Source organism: Talpa occidentalis, unplaced genomic scaffold (genome assembly GCF_014898055.3).
Source record: "Talpa occidentalis isolate TD23 unplaced genomic scaffold, MPIMG_talOcc4v2.1 talOcc4.7, whole genome shotgun sequence".
In the NCBI taxonomy this organism is placed as follows: domain Eukaryota; kingdom Metazoa; phylum Chordata; class Mammalia; order Eulipotyphla; family Talpidae; genus Talpa; species Talpa occidentalis.
The window spans coordinates 2,042,737-2,063,608 of NW_023605083.1; the positions used below are offsets into that span (position 1 = coordinate 2,042,737).

General features: G+C 62.0%; 2 protein-coding genes across 2 annotated transcripts; both read left to right on the plus strand.

Moving 5' to 3' along the window:
* Positions 1 to 4,580: 4,580 nt before the first annotated feature.
* Positions 4,581 to 10,063, plus strand: ABO (ABO, alpha 1-3-N-acetylgalactosaminyltransferase and alpha 1-3-galactosyltransferase). Its single transcript, XM_037491401.2, has 4 exons — positions 4,581 to 4,621; positions 5,088 to 5,123; positions 7,425 to 7,553; positions 9,341 to 10,063. Exons 1-4 carry the CDS (start codon positions 4,614 to 4,616, stop codon positions 10,026 to 10,028), a joined length of 861 nt encoding a protein of 286 aa, XP_037347298.2. The 5' UTR covers positions 4,581 to 4,613; the 3' UTR covers positions 10,029 to 10,063.
* Positions 10,064 to 13,802: 3,739 nt separating this feature from the next.
* Positions 13,803 to 18,585, plus strand: OBP2B (odorant binding protein 2B). The gene is made up of 9 exons (XM_037491406.2): positions 13,803 to 13,827; positions 14,984 to 15,167; positions 15,993 to 16,098; positions 16,462 to 16,595; positions 16,768 to 16,838; positions 17,219 to 17,329; positions 17,853 to 17,954; positions 18,180 to 18,206; positions 18,468 to 18,585. Exons 1-8 carry the CDS (start codon positions 13,803 to 13,805, stop codon positions 18,203 to 18,205), a joined length of 759 nt encoding a protein of 252 aa, XP_037347303.1. The 3' UTR covers position 18,206; positions 18,468 to 18,585.
* The last annotated feature ends 2,287 nt before the right edge of the window (positions 18,586 to 20,872 follow it).

Genomic DNA, 20,872 nt, shown 5'->3' on the forward strand with positions numbered 1-20,872 from the left:
GGAACACCAAGTTCTTGCTGTGGCTGCTCCTGATCTTCGCTGCTTCTCTGGCTTTCTACAGGTGAGGAGGGTGGAACAGCCCTGGGGCCTGGGGCAGCTGGGGATTTTACTTATGAGACTGTTCAGTTTTTATTTTTTGACCCACAACAATGATCCTGGGGAGGAGGGTCCGACTCCACACTCCCATTCTGCAGGTAAGGAAACTGAGGTGGGGGTTGCCAGGCTGCACGTTGCTTCCTGATGATTCATAGGCCTTTGCAGATATCAGGGTCACCTCGAGGGTGAGTGTGACTGACTGGTTCCTTCAACTTCCACCGCGTGGCCCTTTGAAGACACCAGTTACAAGGACACAGGAGCTCCTCTCAGACTTGACATACACGTCTGCAAGTCAGACCACACCTTTTAAAGGCTTTTCATTACTCAGTTTATGTTTCATTTCTTTAAATACATGGGTTTATCTCACTTTTTAAAAAATTTATTCTTGCACGGAGAACTGGGGTACAGGCCAGAGGTGTGGGGGTGAGAGGATTCACCAGAGACAGAGTGGGGAGCAGAACAGGCAGACTGACCGAAGTACACTGCTGAGGGGAGCAGTGGGAGAGTCAGGAGAGGTCTGCCGTGCCATGTGGGTAGCTCCCTGGTCAGGGATCAAATCAGGCTGCAGTGGCTGCTGATAACTTGACAGCACTGAGATTTAACCCCTGCGCCACCAGGGAGGCCCTACTCTCTGGCCTTTTAAAGAGTGTGCAGGTCCCTGTCCTAAGACATTCACTGTGGATTAGTTATGGATTCCCCCCTGTGTGGCTAGAGCGGTGTGGGAGAAAACCGTCTTATGAGATGTGAGTGAACAACCACTCTCATTAGCTTCTGGCTCCTGGCTCACCTGAGGGATTCTGATTGAGGAAAATGAAGCCAGTCTAGTGAAATCTCACTCTCCAAACAGTGAAAAAAGAAAGTCTCTTGAGGTTTAAAAAAAAATTCACACAAAGCACAGAGAGATTCCTGGACAAAATTGCCTTCTAATATGGCACAAGGAAATAGTCACACCCCGATACCCCAGACTTGAGTTACCTATGGTGGTCCCCCAAGGAGTTGCTTGGGTGCTGAGGCTTTGGGAGTAGTCCCCTCCCTTTCTGGGCTGTCCCCCTTTGAGCCCAGCTGCCCCGTGATGGCCTGGGAGCGAGGGTGGTTTGGAACCCCTGGCGCTTGTGTGTGCTGCGTCGTGGTATCGCCAAAAAGAACAGCAGATGGAGGAGAACTGTGGCCGGGGAGTGAATTTTGTTTGGGCAAGGTGAGTTTGGGAACCAAGGAGGCCCAGATGCAAACTCGCGGGGGAGCCATCAGGTGGAGAATAAGAACAAGAGGCATCCCGACAAGGGGTTGCTATGGCCTGGGAGCCGAGGGATCACCAGGAGGCCTTGGTGGGGGTGGGTAGCCTTGGGGATGTGGCCTCCCATGGTCTCCCTGTGGGTCCAGATGGGGACCTCCCTTCTCTCTGGCACTATCAACCCAGCTGGGTTCACAGGTCCACTCTGTACGCACCTGTTGGGTTCCTGGGACTCCAGTGATCCAGACGTTACCCGGAGGTATAGTCTGTGTTGGGGTCATGTCAGGTGCACACTCTCTGTAACCCAAAGCCCCCAAGTGTCCAACTTGCAGGGACAGGCCACGTCTCTGGGATACAGGTTTCCACGGAGGGCAGGAGCACCAGACTCCCCACACAGAGCAAGGATGGCCGTGGGCTCCAGAGGCCTGGCCCATGCTGGGGCTCCTGGCCTGGCTCCCTGCTGTGCCCTAACTACCCACTGAGCCTGCATGTCCATCGGCTTCTGGAAATCTCTGTGCCAGGCTGTCATACAACGGGCTTCAGCGTGTGTGCAGGTCGCTAGGGGAGTGTGCTAAATGACTTGGAAGCTAGATTCTTTCTGTGCTCACTAATTATTGCACACCAATGGTATTAAAGTTTTTTCATTGTAAGTCTTAATGTACTGGAGTATGTTTTGTCTTTAAGCTGTGGATGGCAGAACCTATTTAGAATGTGCAAGTCTGGGGGTCATGAGGTGCTGCTCACCCTGCCCTGTAACAGGGATCAGGGGCTCTGGAGTGCACCTAAAAACAGCTCCTGGGACAATTGTGGTGCAGGGTCCCCCTCATCCTCACACGCAGAGGAAGGCCGTGGCTTGGCAGCTGCTAGTGGAGATGCAGATCTGCTAATACAGTCCCATGTTTGTAGTGGCGGGCAGTGGGGGGTGCATCTGCCTGCACACCCACTTGTTGCATCAGGCAACACCACGCTCATAAAGAAACGGGAGTCATGGATCAGGCTCTATAATGCAGGATGCTCCCGAAGAGCAAGATCCTGGCCTTTTATTGATACACAGCATAAGGGGAAGGAGCAAAAGGAAGGGGAAGGAGACTAGAGAAGGGGAAGGAGGAGAAGATCAGGGGTCCCAAGTCTGCCCCCAGGCACTTCTCATCTGCGTCTTGACGGGTGTGTCATGGAGATCACACCCTAGTTCCCCAGCCACTGTTTCAATCTCATCAACCAGGCGTTCCACCGATCAGCTTCTGGGGTGCCTTGTCCTACATCCGTCCTCAGCCCCCTGGGCATTCTCGGGATCATAGCCTTCCCAGCGTGATCCAGCTTCGTGCTCTTGTTTGATTTGAAGGGTGCCTTGCAGGGTTGGGCTCTGCACCTAACTGAAGGGGTCGTTTTGACCTTGCTTAGGATTTAACAAAATGGTGGCCGAACAGGAGTAGCAGGAGTAGCAGACCCACACCCACTCCCTCTCCTGCCTCCCTCTGGCCCTGCTGGGGCCCCACCTCTATTTTCTCAGGAGCCGGAGACCAAGTGTTCCTGGGCAGCCCCGATATAAAACGGGGTGCCTGGTTGTGGGTCCTCACCCCGCGCTTAAAAGGACTTGTCAATGCTCCACTGCAGGAGCAGGCGAAAGGTTGATGAAAGGTTTATTCACAAGGGAAGGGGAAATGAGGAGATGGACAGCTCAGGGAGAAAAGAGGGAGATAAAGTCTCAAATGCGCCCTACCCTTTCTGCTGCCCTGGAATCCCAGCGGCGCTCTGAGAGCTGGCCGCGGGCCGCGAGCCGTGAAGCCAAGAGGCGAGACCCCAAGGCCCACGTGTCTGGTTTTTATACCAACCCTGGCTGCGTCGCCCCACCCTCAGGTCCCGCCACCTTCCCTTTGGGGGTGATGGGACTCGTCCTGCCCGGTGTCTTGACGGCTTTGGTCTGGGGTGGGGGTGGCGTCCACGAGGCCTGTGTGCAGTCAGCTCAGGACAGCCTCTCCCCTGACACCAGCGGGTCACACACGGTGCAGAATTTCAGTCTCCAAAGCTCAGCCTGTCGTTCTCCCAGTCAACGGGGGTCTCATGATCACCCTCTTTTTTGTCCCCCCAGCCATGGTTTCAGCAAGATTCCCAGATGGGGGTGGAGAGAAGAGTCTCACAGGTAATGGAGGAGTCTTTAGAATTAAGGTGTTTCCTTTCAGGACCATCTAAGTGGGAGTCAGAGCACGAGCTTGGACTGAATGGAGACACAGTCTCCCCTCCCCACGCCCTCGCGGTGGGGGTGCTGCGGTGGAAGAACCCAGGCAGCCTCCGGGTTTCTGCTGGAGAAGGAGCAGAGCAGACCAGCCAGCCAGTTGGCAGCACTGGCAGCGAGGGCTGGGGAGGACCCGGTGCCTGAAGTCCCTCCCTTCAGCCTCTGTGGCAAGGCCAGCTGGTGGTGGGGTGGTCCCTGACCCCATGGGGACCCACAGGTGGAGGCTCTGTGTCCTCAGGGGCTCAGCATCCTGCCGAGGTAGGGGTCCCAGCAGGCAGAGCTCACTGGGGCCAAGTCCCAGCCTACTGCCAGCCTCAGGTGGTGCTTGCCCCCACAGGTGCTAGCTGGCCAGGGGAGGGTGAGGGGCTGAGCGGACGGGACTGCTCTCTCTCAGCAGCAGGGAGGCCTCCCCGCAGGCCCAGGGCTGCCGCTATCCAGGTGGAGACTGCCCACCCCCTGGCTCCTGAGCCAGGCCCAGCGCTGGAGAGCTCTGGCTGGGCCCTCAGGATGGGGGAGCCCCACCTCAGCTCCATCCAGGGGCTTCCCCCTCCCCTTCCCTGAAGTCCCCAGCCCACCTCGAGGAGGGCCAAGCCAGCATGGGGTGAGGCCCCTCTTCTCACCAGCGCTTGGCTGGTGAGAGACGCTTTCTTGTGAGCAGCTCCCTTTCCATCCCTTTCCCTCAGCAGCCAGGACAACTGCAGCGCTGCGCCTCGGAGCACCCTGCAGGAGCCGCAGCAGGGGACCAGGTAGGAGGAGGGCGCGGGCGCCTGGCGGGCAGCAGGTGGGAGGACAAGGGAGACAGTGCCAGGGCTGGCAAGGAGGTGCGAGACCCCTCCCGCCTGTCCTGCTGCTCCCAGGCTGCTGGGTCACCCCCCGGGCCGAGCGCCCTCTTGGCTGCCCCCCTCCGCCTGGCCCCTCCCTTGGCCACAGACCGACCTCTGTGGCCACATGGGGAGGTTTCCTGGGCAACGGGCAGGACCCTTGGGCTCTGAACTCCTGTCTTCCTCCCTCAGTGAAGGCGACTGTCCCTTGGACACCAGCAGAGTACCCGAGATGCCCAGGTATGGGAGACCACGTCCTGGAGGGGGGCGAGGGGGACAGGGAGGGAGGAGGCACCGACAGACCCCCAGCCCAGCTCGGGTGCCTGACCTGTGGGGGATTCAGTCTGAGGTCTCAGTTTCGACACTGGTGGGGGGGGGGCCTCGAGGACAAAGGGCACCACTCAGCCGGAGTGGGGTGGGGCTGAGGTGGAGCAGACAAAGTTATGGGTTGGGGGGGGCCCTGTGCTCTGACCCCCAGATTAAAAGCAGAGCAGGACGCCCCAGTCATTACAGCCAGACCTCAGGACTGAATCAGAACAGGCCAGGCGGCCCCTGGGGCCCGGGAATGCACCCCAGGCGGAGGCACACCAAGGGCTGTTTGTGCAGTGGGGACACGCCTGGAAGAAAGCGTGAGGCCAGGGAGGGGGTCCCGTGCTCAGAGGGTCTCAGAGGTGGGCGCTGGCTCCCCTGTCCTTTCTCCCCGTAGGATGCTTTACTCCCAGGCCCAGCTCTTCAAGCCCCCGTAAGTAGGCGGGTTCCCGCCACCCACCCGCTCCTGTCGCCGGCCCCTCCTTGCCTGCCTCCCTCCTTGTCTCGCACCACTGCAGGATCCTCCTGAGTGTTTCGTGGGTTTGTCAAGGGAGGGGGTGAATTAGAGCAGAGCTGGCCGACTCTGGGTTGCTAGGCGTCCCCCCCTCCCCCCGTTTGCTCACGATGTCACTGCCATGGCACAGAAGCCAAGACCCTGCCACCAGCTTCTGGGATGGCAAGGGCCCCTGGTGGAGGCTGGCAGCCAGGCTCCCGCGTCAGTGTCCCGAGGGTGGGGCTCAGGCCGCATTTACGGGCTTGAGGAACCAAGAGCGTGGAGGGCGTGCAGGGGAGCGGCTGCCATGGGGCGTGCGCTGGATGCGGCCCGCGGCGCCTCGCCATCCGTCTTCCAGGGCTGCTGGCCGTCCAGGCGCGGAGAGGCCGCCTGGAGCACAGCGGCTGCCACCCGGCTGCCTCCTGACACACCATGGCCCACCCAGGAAACGTCCGTTTCCCCTCATGGAAAGTGGGTGGGGGTGCCTCGGTGCTGCTGTTCTGCCCGGCAAGCCCGCCCAGAGCTCTGAGCAGGAGGGGAAAGACAAGGACCTTGGGCTGGCGTCCATGGATGCAAACGTCTGAGAGACCATGGTTACCCTCCTCTCTACACTTGGGAGCCTTCGCCCTGCTCCAGGCCCCTTGGCTGGGGCCCACGCCGCCCCCTCCCGCTGGCCGAGAGAGAGCTCAAGCACCCGCCGTTACTCTGGCATCAGGCCCAGGGCTTCTGTGTGCGCAGGCCGCCCTAAGGCTGAGCGCCTCGGCTGCCCGCGTCTAACGGCAGGAAGACAGGTCACTGAGGGAAGGGGAGCAGCCCAAGGGCATCGGCTGGTGAGGGGCAGTTGGGGGGCCTTGCCCAGGGGCCCAGTGCCTTCTGTCCTGTCACGCCACCTCCCTGCAGGAGTGTCAGTGTCTGAAACTGCACCTGCCTCTGGTGCCGCTCGGGCCAGCGTGGAGCCACCAGCCACTTGTGGCCATGAATACTGAACGTGGCGGCTCTGGCGCGCGATGTGCTGTCAGCATGAGCTACTGGCCAGCATCCATGCCGCACCCATGCTGTAGCTATGTCAAAAATGGTGACATGTCTCACTTTCCCTGGTGATCCTATCACACAGACGCTGGTTAAACAAATGTGATCCGTCTGGCCTATGATCACACCCGATGAACCACAGTCCCACCTGGTTCTTCACCTTCAGGCGCTGTTAGAGAGTCGGCAGCCCACTCGTGGCTGGTCTGATGTTTCTGCTGGGCAGCACTGAGCTGGAGGCTGAGCTGGCATGAGTTTCCTAGGGGCAGAAGGTCACCAGGAACTGGGCATGGAGCTCCCTTGTGATCAGGGAGGGAGAAGGAGGGAAGGAGGCAGCAGGGAAGAGAAGGGGACAGAGGAGACTCTGGGGGTAGCAGAGGTGAGAGCCCTGGGATGGGAGGGGCGTTGAGATACAGCCTTGTCTCTAAAGAAAATTCTCTTGCTCTTAGCAGCGCCACCAGATGACTAGCTTCCACCCTCAGTTCTGACACTTCCGCAGGGGAGGGGCTCAGTCCCACCCCCAGGCACCTCAGGAAACAGCTGCAAGTCCAGGCTGTCCTCGGGCTGCTGAGCAGCCAGCAATAAGTTGGGGTTTCCACCAGATCCCCCTCGGCCTCCATCCTTTGCTAGGACAGCGCATGGAACTCCAGCGTGCTTTGTTTGCCAGTTTTGGTTTGGTATAAAGGCTGTGACCCAGGGGTAGTGGAATTAGAGGGAGGGGCTGGGGGAGGAGCAGGTAGCTACCCTCCCTCTCTGGGTGAGCCTCTGTGCGTTCAGCCCAGAACTCCCCAAGCCCCAGACCCTGGAATGGGAGTATGGGGTCCGGTGCCTGCCAGCCATGGACTGGGCCAGTCTGGACCCCTGCCCCCTGCCCCCCACACATATCTCTGCTCTGAAGGTTTTTTTAGTTTTTAAGATTTATTTTTATTTATTTATGCATACAAGAACTGGGGTACAGGCTGGAGGCATGGCATGTATGTGTGAGAGAACTCACCAGAGACAGAGTGGGGAGCAGATTGACCGAAGGGGAGCTAAGGGGAGCAGCGGGGAGACGGGAGAGGTCTGCTGCGCCATGTGGGGCAGCTCCCTGGCCGGGGATCGAACTTGTGCTGCAGTGGCTGGCGACAGCTTAACAGCGCTGAGACTTTAACCCCTGCACCACCAGGGAGGCCCTGCTCTGAAGTTTTTTGAAGCGTGGCATTTTCTCTCCCCCAGGAGGGTGGATGTGCTGGTCATGACCCCCTGGCTTGCCCCCATTGTCTGGGAAGGGACCTTTGACCCTGCCATCATGGACATGCAGTTCAGAAACGCCACCATTGGACTGACCATATTCGCCATCAAAAAGTAAGTACTGGCCAGGCACCTGGGCCGAGCCGGGTGTGGGCGCTCGGAGACCCAGGAAGTGGCCGCAGTGGGCACGCTCCACTTCAGGACCAGGCATGGCCCACGGGAGGGGATTTGGAGCAGTGGTGTCAGTGGCAGTATCTCCCCTTTCATTTACAATTTTATCTAGGTTGGCTCTTTTTTCACAGTCATTCTAGCTAAAGATCTGTCAGTTGTTTATCTTTTCAAAGAACCAGTTCTTTCATTAGTCTTTTGTTGTTTTCCTGTTCTCTTTCATTTATTTGTGATCGAATCTGTATTTTTCACTCTTGCTGACTTTAGGCTTAGTTTTTGTTCTTCGCTGGTCCCTTGAGATGTCTTGATTCGTGTGTGTTGCCCTCGTAGAACTGCTTTGGTTGCGTCCCATAGGTCTTTGTATGTTGCCTTTCTGTTTCCATGTGCCTCAAGATATTTTAAAATGTCCCTTGGCTTTCTTCTTTGATCCATTGATTGTTTAGGTTTTGTGTATTATTAATTACAATGTATTTGTGAAATTTCCAGTCTCCCCTCCTCCCCTTTATTGATTCCTAGTTTCATACCATTGTGCTCAGAAAAGGTACCTGGTATGATTTCTTAAATTTGCTGAGGCGTGTTTTGTGGTGTGATGTAGGGCCTCTACTCGGGTCAGCACCAGCAGGAGGAGCCATAGGGCATGTCCAGCTCTGGATGTGCATTAGATGCGGCAAAGCCACCACAGGGGCGAGCTTGAGGGGGCGCTGGTTCCAGGCAGAGGGAGCTGGAAGTGGAAAGCCCAGAGGAGCATGGGCAGCCCGTGTGGGGAACATTCAGAGGCTGACCTGCCCAGAACAGGAGGTGGAGCGAGCGAGAGGAGGTGAGGTCACAGCAGACCTTGCAGGGCCTGGGAGACCACTACAGGATCTTGAGTCCCCAGCCCCACTTTTATTTTGAAGACAACAGTCCATTGGTAGGCTCTGATCTGGGAGACATCCTTCCCTTGCTATCATCCACATTATCCATTAGTTGAATTTTTGCCAACCGAATGGATGAAAGAGATCATCTTAGGGTTGAGGCAGGAAGATACACATCATGAGGTCTCTCTCCCTCCTTTCACTGTCTGGTCTCGGGCCCTCAGCTTTAGCCAATGGCTATGATTTTTTATTTCTTTTCTTTTTTTTTCCCCACAAAGATTTATTTATTTATGCACACAAGAACTGGGGTGTAAACCAGAGATATGGAAGATGAGAGGACTCACCAGAGACAGAGTGGGGAGCAGAACAGGCAGATCTGCTGAAATCCACTGCTGAGGGGAGCAGCGGGGAGTCAGGAGAGGTCTGCTGCGCCCTGTGAGTAGCTCCCTGGCTGGGGAGCGAACTGGTGCTGCAGAAGCTGTGGACAGCTTTACAGTGCTGAGGCTTCACTCCTTGCGCCACCAGGGAGGCCCTGGTTTTTATTTTCTGATTATGGTAAAACACACCTAACAAAAGTGACCATCTGGACTATTTCTGACTGTGCACAGCTCAGCAGCGTTAAGCGGGGTGTCGTGTGCAGCCCCCCTCCTCCATCTCCAGGCTCTTCCTCTTGCAAAACTGAGACTCAGTGCCCTCCCTCAGCCCCGCCGCCCCACCTTCTATCTCCATCTCTGGGCCTACTGTGGCACCTCCCGGGAGTGGAATTCAGGCTTTATCACTTAGCAGGAAGCCCCCAGGCACAGCCTTACAGGCCCGGCCTGAGCTTATCCCTCGTGCTGCTCACTGCTGTTGATGGCTCCCCGGGCCCTGTCGCCGCAGGTACGTGGTCTTCCTGAAGCTGTTCCTGGAGACAGCAGAGCAGCACTTCATGGCGGGGCACCGAGTCACCTACTATGTGTTCACCGACCGGCCGGCCGACGTGCCGCGCGTGCCACTCGCGCCGGGCCGGCGCCTGGAGGTGCTGGAGGTCCCCGCCTCAAAGCGCTGGCAGGACGTGTCCATGCGGCGCATGGAGATGATCAGCCACGCGTGCGAGCAGCGCTTCGGGCATGAGGTGGACTACCTGGTGTGCATGGACGTGGACATGCGCTTCGGCGCGCGCGTTGGCACGGAGATCCTGGCCCCTCTCTTCGGCACCCTGCACCCCGGGTTCTACGGAGCGGCCCGCGGGTCCTTCACCTACGAGCGCCGGCCGCAGTCGCGGGCCTACATCCCAAAAGATGAGGGTGACTTTTACTATGCTGGGGGATTTTTTGGGGGGTCAGTGGCTGAGGTGCAGCGGCTCACCACGGCCTGCCACCAGGCCACGATGGCGGACAAAGCCAATGGCATTGAGGCTGTGTGGCACGATGAGAGCCACCTGAACAGGTACCTGCTCTACCACAAGCCCGCCAAGGTGCTATCCCCCGAGTACCTGTGGGACCAGCAGCTGCTGGGGACGCGGCCTTTCCTCAGGAAATTGCGCTACCTGGCCGTGCCCAAGAACCACAAAGAGATTCGGAGCTAATGAGTCCAGCCTCCGAGAGACCCCTGCCCCATGAAAGGCCACAGCCCACAGGGGTGGCTCCTCCATTTTGACAAGGGGCTGAGCAAAGACTGGGAGAAGCGGGTGAGCACAGCCCCCGTGCCCTTCTGGAGCCAGGGTGGATGGGCCTAGCTCCGCTCCCCCGTCCTGTCTTCCATGCTAGACCGTCCCCTGAAAGTCCTTTGACGTCCTCTTCTTCCTGCCGTTGTACCGAGTTCCCTTTGAATGTCCACGGAGGTATCTGGGCTCCGTGGGCTGCGTCTGCCCATCCACCTCCCCTCAGAGTGTGAGCGAGGGCGGAGGCTCCTCTCGCTTCGCCTTTCTCTGCAACGGTGTCTACCTTGTGCTCGGACACCCCCAAACCCTCCACACTCTAGGGCCGCGGGGGACTCTGGCGGGGCCTCCAGGACTTGGACGCTGGCACTTTAGTCAGATGCAGGCTAAAGTGTCTCTTCCACTTGGGAGAATGTCTTCTCAACCTTCTTAATGTAATTGCATGTGAGAAATCACAGAAACAGTCTCCTGTATTACCTTCCTGAAGCTGTAGGTTTTTGCCCCGCACTTAGGCTTTCATCTCTAGGAATTGACTTGAATGTGTTTTTTTTTTTTTTGTTTGTTTGTTTGTTTTAAAGATTTATTTATTTATGCACACAAGAGCTGGGGTGCAGGCTAGAGATACGGGGGATGAGAGGACTCCCCAGAGACAGTGGGGAGCAGAACAGGCAGATTAACCAAAACACACTGCTGAGGGGAGCAGCGGGGAATGCAGGAGAGGTCTGCTGCGCCATGTGGGTCAGCTCCCTGCCGGGGATCAAACCAGAGCTGCAGAGGCTGCGGACAGCTTCACAGCGCTGCGCTCAACCCGCTGTGCCACCAGGGAGGCCCTTGAATGTGGTTTTTATAGGAGGGTCCAATTGAATTTTTCTCTCTCTGATACTCATCCGAGCACCACCAATTGAAAATGTGTTTGAAATCTTACTGGAAAGTTCTCTCCATGGTATTTGTGTCTCAGTATCAAGTGCTCCTGGGCCTAGGTCTGTTAGGGACCCTCCTTTGTCTATCTTCTGGCAATAACACCCCCTCATTGTGGAATCTGCTGGGGTTCCTCCTGGGGTAAGGGGTGTGGGGGCTGGGCTGGGGGCACCTGGGTCTGCCCCCCCCCACCATAAAAGCTGGTGGCCTGATGCAGGCAGCAGGGGCTCTGGCTATTGGGTGCATGCATGTGACACCACATATCGCACCTGTGGGGACCCAATGGCTCCCCAAGGGCTGGCCCCAAGGGTCCCTGGTCCCTGCCGCCTGCTCTGGGACCCCCACCTCTGCCGGGGCGTTGAAAGAGTTTGCAGAGCCCTCATGGGGCCTTGCTGTGCGCTGTGGGGTGGAGAACAGAGGGTGGGGGCCTGTCTCCAGAGAACGGACCTCGTGGTCCAGCTGTGAACAGGGTCTGCGTCCCTGTGGCTCCCCCTCTGGCTGGACTCAGCGGGGCCGGGACTTTGTTCCACGTCCCGGGTGCCTTGTCGTGGGGTCTGCTGGTTACTGCAGAGGGACGGGCTGCAGCTGAGCTGGACACCCCTCCCCGCGCCCCTTCCCTGCCTCTCCACCATCTCCATCCCTCCACGGCCACCCCTTCTCTCCACCTGCATTGGGACATATGGGAGGAACGCAGACCTGGGGACAGGCACCTCGGTGTTGCTGCCCTGGGGGCGAGGGGTGGGGGCGGGCGCACCTCTATGGGGTTGACGCCACCTGATGAGGAGACAAACGCTCATGTGTTACGAACTGATGAACTGATGCGTTTTTTCCGGATTGACTGTAAGGCCGGGACTCAGTACTCTGCAAATCTGTTTGGAGATGAACTAAAAACGGTGCTATGGGCCTCCCTGGTGGCGCAAGGGGTTAAGACGCAACCTGTGAAGCTGTCCACAGCCTCTGCAGCGCCAGTTCCATCCCTGGCCAGGGAGCGACCCACATGGAGCAGCAGACGGGTTTGTTGGTGTCCCGCGGCGGAGAAAGGATTAGGGGTTGACATATTTCAACATATCTCAGGGGGAAATGCAAAGGGAAAAAACTAAACGTGACGATACAATTTTGTTGTTTTACAGGGAAATAATATTAAAACCAGAGCTCAGGAATAAAACATGGTGAAAAGGGGCAGAGGCGCCCTCTTGGGGCTGAGGCCTGCAGGGAAGTGGTGAGGAAGCCTCTGGTGCTGTCTCTTTTATTTTTATTTTTATTATTTAAAAAAACTTGGGGTTTTTTTCCATGTAGGAGAACTGGGGTACAGGCCAGAGATGTGGGAGTGAGAGGATTCCCCAGAGACAGAGTGGGGAGCAGAGCAGGCAGACTGACTGATATACACTGCTGAGGGGAGCAGCGGGGAGACAGGAGAGGTCTGCTGTGCCCTGGGGGTAGCTCCTGGCTGGGATGGAACTCGTGCTGCAGCGGCTGGCCTGGCCGTGGACAGCTTCACTGTGCTGAGACTTAACCCCTGCGCCACCAGGAGGCCCTGGATTCTTCTGTGAGACAGTCTGGTCCGTCACAAAGAGCCCCCTAGCCCAGCACCGCTCTCGCCCTTCCCAAGCAAGCTGCATGTCCTCCAGAGCCCACCGGGGGCAGGATCTGCCTAGAACACAGGCTTGGACCCAGGGGGGTTGGGGGTCCCTCCTAGCCACCCTCAATGCCGGGAGAGAGGGAGATGAGGCCTCAGGCTGGTAGGGCAGGACTGGGCTATCCTGTCTCCAACCTTCCCTCTGTGGGCACCACCAAAGTTCACCCCAAGGCTCCCACCAGGAGCAGCCTAGGACCCTGGGCATCCCCAAGTCTCCCTCAGCCTCCAGAAACACCAAACTCCTAGTCACCACCCAGGGGGCGTGGAAAGTCACAGGTAATGAGCCTGGCTCTCCCGCCAGATCCATCCTGCCCTCGGCTCCAGATGTTTGCTGTGGTCTCGGCTGGGGCGGAGTGTCCGAGGCAGGGGTGTGGGGAGGCCGCCTACGGGACGGGCCCCTCCCCACCTCACACTCCCCTTCTCCTCCCGCTGCCTCTTGGGTCTCTTTGGGGTTCATCTCCAGGATGGCTGAGGACAAGGTCGGCGTGTCCCCACCCCCGTGACCCCCAGCCCCTGACCTCAGACCAGGAAGGGGCCCAGGTGGTCCTAATCCTATGCCACTCTCAGCAGGCCCTGGTTCTAGATCAGGCTGCACTCCAGCACCCCCTGGTGGGGCCCGGCCTGCCACCCGCCTTCCAGAGCCTGGCCCCCCCCTGAGGCTCCAGAGCCCCATGCCCGAGCTGTGGGGCCTCACCCCCGGGCGTGCTGGGCACAGAACGGGCACAGAGCCAGGCACGCTGCTGCCTCCCTCGGTCTCCTGGTCTGCCCTGGGCTGCCTTCTCCCAGGCGCCCTGCTCTTGGCTGTGCAGGCCTGGCCCTCTGGCCTTTCTGGCCCCTCTGGTTGCTGCATATTCCCCCAGGGGGGCCCACGGGGCCTCCCTCTCAGCGAGACCCCAACCCTGACCCGGCAGCACGGGCTTTGCTTTCCCTCTAGCCTCCGCTGCTGGCCTCCCCGGCTCTCCTTTTCTGCTTTTGTCCATCTCCTTCCAGAAAGGGAGCTCCTGGGGGCAGCGATCCCTGGGCCGGCTCAGCTCCACCCTGGGGCCCCTCAGGCCTCTGGCCCTGGGTGAGGGCTCAGCGCTTGGCTGCCCAGTGAACTGGCAGGAGGCTGCTGGGGCCTTCCATGGCCCCTGTGACCAGCTCGGACTATGGACATGAAGCTGGTAGCAGGAGGTTGGTCCGAGGGGGGTCACCCTCCCTGGCCGCCCAGGTCTGTCCGCCCCGGCCCCCTGCCCTGGCACTGGGAGCGCCCCCCTGGAGCCACCGGCCGTTCCCTCCCCGGCCCTAATTCTGGGTTCCGATGTCACTGCCATGGGGCTGTCTCGAAATACAAACAAGCCTGTCCCCACCCCCTGCTCGCCCGCCGCTTCGGCGCGCCCCCTTAGCACCCGACACCTTTAAAATAACATGCCCTGCGTGAGTCAGCGATCACTCAGGACACAGACCGCAGTGACCCAGCAGGGACAGCCAGACAATGAACCACTGGCTGCAGGGTGTAAAGGGAGCCGACACGGGGTGGCCCCCGCTGCAGCAGCAAAGGAAGAAGCACACCTCGGAGGGGGCGGCTCGCCTGGATTCTGGCTTGTGGGTGGACAGGTTTGCTGGGCCCAGGGCCAGGGCTGGTCTGGGGTCAGGGAGAGGTGGACGGGCAGGACCGTGCAGGTCGGGCCTGGCGACAGGACGCCCTCTCCCCTCTGAGCTGCACTCTGGCTTCACCACGTGCCAGGGAGGCCCAGGAGGAGAGGACGCGGGTGCAGGGCTGGGGCCTGTCGTTGCAGGACTGTCCACTCGCCTCAGGCAGGCGGAGGAGCTCAACTTTAGCACCAAGGCCACAGACCCCCGCCTTGCACTGCCCAGACGCCCCAGGCTCCAGATGGATCTGTGCTGGAAAGTTCTGGAGCTGAGGCTCGGGCAGCAGCTGGCCACAGGGCTGAGCGCTTAGAGTCGGTGGCGGGCGCAGCAGCTCTCGCCCCTGGACGGGTGGTCCTGCGGCTGACCCGTGCTCCCTCCCTCCCGCCTGCCCCTCGCGGCTCCCCCATCCCAGCCATGAGACCTCTGATGTGGTGCTTGGTGGAAGCAAAGCCTCCACCCAGATGCCCAGGAAGCCCCGACTCTCCCCATCAGGCGTGGCCACGCCTGGTTGCTGTGACCACTGCTAGGTTCAAGGGCGAGGTGACCAGCGCCCTCCACACAGGTGGAGACCTGGAGCCAGGGGCAGGCCCAGGGCAGGGGTCTGGGGGGAGGCGGGCAGGGGGTGGACGGGGCCAGAGGAGGAATGCCCCAGCCCTGGGCAAAGGACAGGGCCGCTCCCCCTCCCCCTCCCCAGCAGGGTCTGCCTCCAGGAGACACACCCGGCGCCACCTGGGGGCGCTGCAGAGGCAGCTGGGGGAGCAGCTGCATGGGGGGCTCCCTCGAGGGCCCAGGGTGCTGAGAATTGGGTTGGGGGGGCAGCAGGGCAGCCTGCGCTCCCGGGACCCTCCCACCGTGCGCTCCCCTGGGGCCAGTGACGCAGGGTGAGCAGAGCACAGGGTCGGCGGGCCGCCAAGGAAGGCAGGGACAGGAAAAGGACCCCACTGCCATGCGCCCCAGGGAGGTGCCTCATCTCCGGCCCTAAAGAGCACGGGCCCCGCCTTCTCCCCCACCCCCAGGCGGGCACCTTCCGGGCAGGGCCCTGCCAGCACCTTGGGGGCCGCCCCAGCTGGTTCCTGCCCACAGCGTCATCAGGGGAAGAGGGGGCAGCCCGTCCAGGCTCCCGCCAGAGACCACCCGGGGGCCGGCGCCGCAGGGGGCCTGGGGAGGAGGTTCGGGAGCCCCTCCCGACCGCCTGGTGCACGGAGGCCCAGGAACCAGTCCCCCCCCCGGGGGGGACCCGAGCCCCAGGGCAGCGGACGGTGGACAGAGCAAAAGTGCTGATGGGAATAGGCGGCCGGGGAGGGGGTGACGCAGGGAGGCCCGGAGGAGGCCACACACAGTCGCGAGGGCCCCAGCAGACGGGGCAGCCCCCCCGGGAGGGGCACGTGCTGAGGTGGGTGCCTGGCACCCAGCTCTGGCGTCTGGTGCACGGAGCATGCACGTCCCCACCACCCCCAACAGCACCCCTGCAGACGCTGGCCCGGGGCCCGGAGGTGCAGGCGTGGGGAGCCGCGTCCACCCACCGTCTCCGGCAGCACATAAAGGCCGCGCCTCTTGTCCCAGCAGCCCCGACACCCCTCCTTGCGGAGGCGGAGCTGGCCCCCTGCCGGGCGGGGCGCGGGGGTGAGGGTGGGGCCAGGAGGGGATAAAGGACCACCACCTGGAGTCCAGGCACGTCCCCCTCCAGCCCCGCGCCCCGTCTGCAGTGAGCGCAGCCCCGGGATGCAGGCTCTCCTCCTGGCCGTCACCCTCGGCCTGGCCGCCGTCCTGCAGGCCCAGGACCCGCTGCCCTTGGCATTCGAGCCGCAGGATGTGAGGCCGGGAGGGGCGGGCAGGGCCCAGGCTGCCCGAGGAGGTGTCCTAGCGCCGAGGGACGCTGCGCTCCCCAGGGAGGGGGCTGAGCCAGCGGGGTTCCCTTTGGTCCTCAGACCCCTCGGCTCACCCAGGCCCACTGCAGGGCCCTCTGGGGGTCTCAGGGGGCTGGGCCGGGCCTGCTGTGATGGGGTCGTGGGGCTGCAGCTCCCCCTGCATTGGGCCAGGCGCCCCGAGAGCAGCAGGGCTCGTTCTAATGGCGCACGGGGTGGGGGTGCGGGGGCCCGTGCCGGGGGGCTGGCGCTGGTGGCTGGCGTGGGAGGGTCTGCGCCGCCCGGGTGGGCTCACGCGCCCCCTGCTCAGGCGATCGGGACGTGGCACGTGAAGGCCGTTGTGGTGGACGAGGCCCCGCCCTGGGAGCAGAAGCCGTGGACCGTGTCCCCCGTGACAGTGACGGCCCTGGACGGCGGGGACCTCGAGGCCTCATTCACCTTCATGTGGGTGACCCACCCCCCGGGCATGGAGTGGGTGGGGAGCCGTTCTAGTTTGGGGTGTGGGGAAAAGGCAAGTCCCCGGCCTTGAGGGGAAGGGTCCTAGGCTGGGGGTGATGGTGGAGCTTGCGGTGCTGGGCCAGGTGGGCTCAGGGGCTCAGTGTGTCCCCCACTTCAGGAAGGAGGACCAGTGCCACCGGCAGCGGGTGATGCTGCGGCAAACCCAGGAGCCCGGCAGATACAGCGCCCGTGAGTCGGGGTGCCAAGACCCCCCCACCCCCCGCCTCCCCTGCCCAGGAGCACCTGCCCCCACCCCAGGTCTCGTCCTGACATCAGACTCCAGCTGGCTCGGGTGTGCCTGCGGTGGGCTCCCTTGGGGCTCCAGGGGCTCCCCTGAGGGCAGCCAGGCGCAAGGGGTGCCGGGGGCCCCGAGGGCGGCACCCGCCTCTGGCAGATGTCCCCCGACCTTGGTGACCCTGCAGCTCGGCCAGGAACCCCCAGGAGGTCCTGGGTGAGGGGAAGAGTCGTGGACACAGGCCGGCCGGGCGCCTGCTGAGAGGTTCCAGGCTGCTCTGAGCATTTTCTCCGGGGTTCAAGGCCCAAATGCCCCCCGTTCCCTGTGCCTGCAGACGAGGGCAAGGTGAGCGTGTCCCTGCAGAGGCTGCCCGTCCAGGACCACTTCCTGCTCTACGCGGAGGGCCGGAGCCGCCGGGGGCCGTTCCGCATGGGGAAGCTCCTGGGTAAGGGGTGCCGCCCTGGCCACCCGGCCCCCAGCCCTGGTCTGCTGACTCCGCGCTGCTAGGCGGCTGCAGCCTCACTGGTTCTGGGGTTGGGACCCCCTGTGGGGGTCTCCGTGTGTGGACACAGTTGCTGCCTGGGGTAGGGTAGCCCCTGATCCCTCAGTGACCCCAATGCTCCCAGGGGGACCTCCAGTGTGGGGGAGGGTGGTTTGGCCCTGGGGGTCAGTGCCAGAGTCCTCTGGCCATAGGGGCAACAGTTCCTGGGGGCTACGAGGTCCTGCCAGCTCAGGGGTGACCGCTGGGGCCTCTGCGGCCCGGGCCCCCCAGGGGACCTCAGTGTTGCAGGGTGTTCCCCAGACTGTCCCCTTTTCCTGGGCTTGCCAGCTGGGGGAGTCCCGTCTCCAAACCCCCCAAGTCCTCATTCCCACTAGACCCTGACCCTCCTGGCCAGCCCCCGGGCTGGGAGATGCTGTCCCCTCCGGGGTCTGCCCCAAGGTGGGTTCACCAGTCATCTGGCCCGCAGGTCGAAACTCCGACGAGAACCTGGACGCCCTAGCAGCGTTCAGGGAGTCCGTGCAGCGCCGGGGGCTGGCCGCGGAGGGCATCTTCATGCCTGCCCAGATGGGTGAGAGGCGGCTGTGCGGGCCTGGTGTCCCCCATGGTGGACCCCCCAGGTCCCCGTGTCCCCATGACGCCCTGCCACACCCATCCTGGGGGGAGGATCAGGGCTGGTGTGACGCAGGGGCGGGCCCAGGCCCCTCTGGGTGCTCCGGGGGCCCCTGAGCTGCGGGCACTGCGGGGTTGGCCTCCTCGGGCCTCCCCTCATTCTGGGTTTCTTTGGCGCCTACAGAAAACTGCAGCCCCGCGAGCGAGTGAGGTAGGTGACGGAGGCGGACGGCAGCCTGGCTCAGTGGGCGTCAGCGGAGCCTCCCGGGGCTGTCCCCTGGGCTGACCCTGCTCCCGGAGCCTGTCCCCGCGTGGCACTGGGACGCCTGCCTTCTCCCCTCCTGCTGACTCGGGGACCACATCAGTGTCTGCCCCCCACGCCCCCGTGGAGGCTGGGGTCTGCCCCCCACTGCAGCCCCAAGAGCCCTGCACTTCCCCAGCTCTGGCCTCACCCCCTCCCCCTCCTTTCTAGGGCAGCAGCCCAGGACCTGAGGAGCAGGACAGGACCGGAGGAGCCCTGTCCTCCGCTGGCCTCTCGCCCGCCTCCCCGGCACCCCTCCCCCAGCTACCTCCTCCCTGTTCTGCATAAAGAGCTTCCGCAGCCCCGACTCTGTCGTCTGTGGGCCGGGGTGGACACCTCGGGGTCTGCTGGGACTGGGGGGTGGCAGAGGCTGGGGAGTGGGAGGCTGGGGAGCCCAGCAATGTCCCGGCTGTCCTTGGTGAGTGTCCCCATCCAAGGCTACGAGGGTCAGGTTGGGGCCTGTGGGTCTGACGCCACCAAGCCCGGGACGGTGGTCGGGCGGTGGGGGAGGGGCGTGGGGTCACAGGATGGGCTCCAGGTGGGGTCATCTGGGCCCCTGGTTCCTGACTGGGGGGCAGTGGCAGGAGTGGGGGCACAGTAGAGGGTCCAGGCACCAGACCAGACTCTCCCAGACTCATGAGGGTGGACGGCAGTACCCTGGGGCCCAGCTCGGGTGTGACTCTGCTTTTGCCCCATTAGGGAAGGGAATGAGGTGATATAGGTTTGGGGGACCAGAGTTGAGAGCAAAGGAGTTGCATGGGCTGAAGAGCAGGTGAGGGGCGAAGGAACATGGACGTGGCTGAAGGTCACGGCCAGCTACGGGCAGCTGAGCCCGGGTGAAGAGGGCCGAGGCCTCTCTCAGACTGGGCTCCGCTCTGTGCGGGGCCACCGCCGGGGCTCCAGGGGCCTTGGGCGCTGCGCCAGGTGAGCCGAGAAGCCTCGGGGCTCTGCTGTGTCTGTGAGTCTCTGAGAAAAGTTTAGATCGGGATTCTTTATGCTCCAGGGTCTGAGGCCAATTTAACTTTGGCTACGTAGGTTCTAGGGATCAGCTGCGCGGCACTGGCCATCCGGCGCCAGCACTAAAGACAGGGCCGGAGGGTGGGCGTCCTGCGGGCGTCCTCACCACACACACACACACACACACACACACACACACACCCCACTGCAAGGAACACGCAGTAACTCCGGCTCTTTCGCCTCCCGCCACGCCCCATGGCTGCCGCCTGCGGCTTTATTTTCCGCCCAGGTTTCACCAGCACATTTTGGTAGCGCAGTGACATTTTGTTTGCACAAAACAAACTCGGGAGCGTGAGCGCGGGGCTCTTGTGACACCCGGGAGAGAAGGCAGGGAAGCGGGAGATGGCAGGGGCTATGGGGATCCGGAGCTCCTTGAGCAGACTCCCCTCCTGCCTGCCCCGCACCTGCCTGTGCCCCGCCTGTGCCCCGCCGCGCTTCTGCTCTGAGGGCCGGCAGGTCTGCCTGGCCTCCCAGAGTCCTTGTCCGTTTGTCCAAATCACCATGAACTGCTGGGCCGGGGGTGCACACACACCCCGCCCCCCACCGAGAGCGCACAGGAGAGGCTGGGGGCGCGGGCGTGTGGCACCTTGGCCGCGGTGCTGCTATCCAGTGAACTGGCATGTCCAAACCCGTCCATGTGGAGCCGTTGAATGTGAGCATTTTCATTCGCTCATCCCACCTCAGTGAGGCTGAAAACAGAACAAGCCCGGCTCCCTGGGCCTTCAGGGGAAACTCACGGCTTAGGCTGCCGGTGGCCGAAGACCATCAGCTCTCGGAGCCGAGAACTCTCAGAAGCCACTTAGCGCCCGGCCTGGACCTGCGCGCAGTTTGCAGGTGAAGACACAGGCGGGAGGGGACGGGACAGCCGCGGCGGGTCCCTCCCGCCCCCACGGGCCACATGCCCTTCAACACGCCTCCCAGCCGAGGGCGCTAGCGGCTTCCAGGCAAATCTGAATGTTTTAAATAAACAGCTTAACATCCTCTTGGCGCTGCTTTGCTTGCTCGCTGTAAAATACAAGATCATTTTGATCCTTTGCCCGAGCACAGCACGGAGACCAAGTGGCTGCTGAGAGGACACAGCCTCCTGCCAGGTCAGTGCCGCCCCGCGGGTCTGCCGAGACCACCTCGTCCCCACCGCACCGTCCTCTGGCCGACCGGGGGCGCGAGTGTGCAGAGCGGCCGGGGGCATGAGCCTGGGGGAGTGACAGGTGTGCCCCACCCCGGCCGTGGCCGCCCAGGTGTGGTGCCCCGTCTGCTCAGCTCCAACGTCATTTCCATAGACATGTCCTCTGGCCACTGACACTTAGGTCACCTCCGCAGAGCCCGCCGACATCTTTCCTCATTTCATTCACGTTATTTAGGTGCTGCTGAGAGCGGGGGAGAGAGAGCTCGGGGTGCAGGTCAGAGGTGTGGGGGTGAGAGGGTCCACCGGAGGCGGAGTGGGGGCAGCACCCGCGGATCTACCGGGATCCGCTGCTGCGGGGAGCAGCGGGCAGGGCAGGCCTGCTGCGCCCCGCGGGTCACCGCCCAGGCGGGGGTCGGCACTCAGGCCCGTGGTC

What these genes read in the sequence shown, in the direction of transcription:
- ABO (XM_037491401.2), top strand. An exon ending in GCCCAGCTCTTCAAGCCCCC is followed by an intron (nt 5,124 to 7,424) that starts GTAAGTAGGCGG and finishes TCTCTCCCCCAG; the next exon opens with GAGGGTGGATGTGCTGGTCA. An exon ending in ACCATATTCGCCATCAAAAA is followed by an intron (nt 7,554 to 9,340) that starts GTAAGTACTGGC and finishes CTGTCGCCGCAG; the next exon opens with GTACGTGGTCTTCCTGAAGC.
- OBP2B (XM_037491406.2), top strand. Translation starts at nt 13,803, where the DNA reads ATGGACATGAAGCTGGTAGCAGGAG. An exon ending in GAGGCCTCATTCACCTTCAT is followed by an intron (nt 16,596 to 16,767) that starts GTGGGTGACCCA and finishes CCCCCACTTCAG; the next exon opens with GAAGGAGGACCAGTGCCACC. An exon ending in CTTCATGCCTGCCCAGATGG is followed by an intron (nt 17,955 to 18,179) that starts GTGAGAGGCGGC and finishes TGGCGCCTACAG; the next exon opens with AAAACTGCAGCCCCGCGAGC.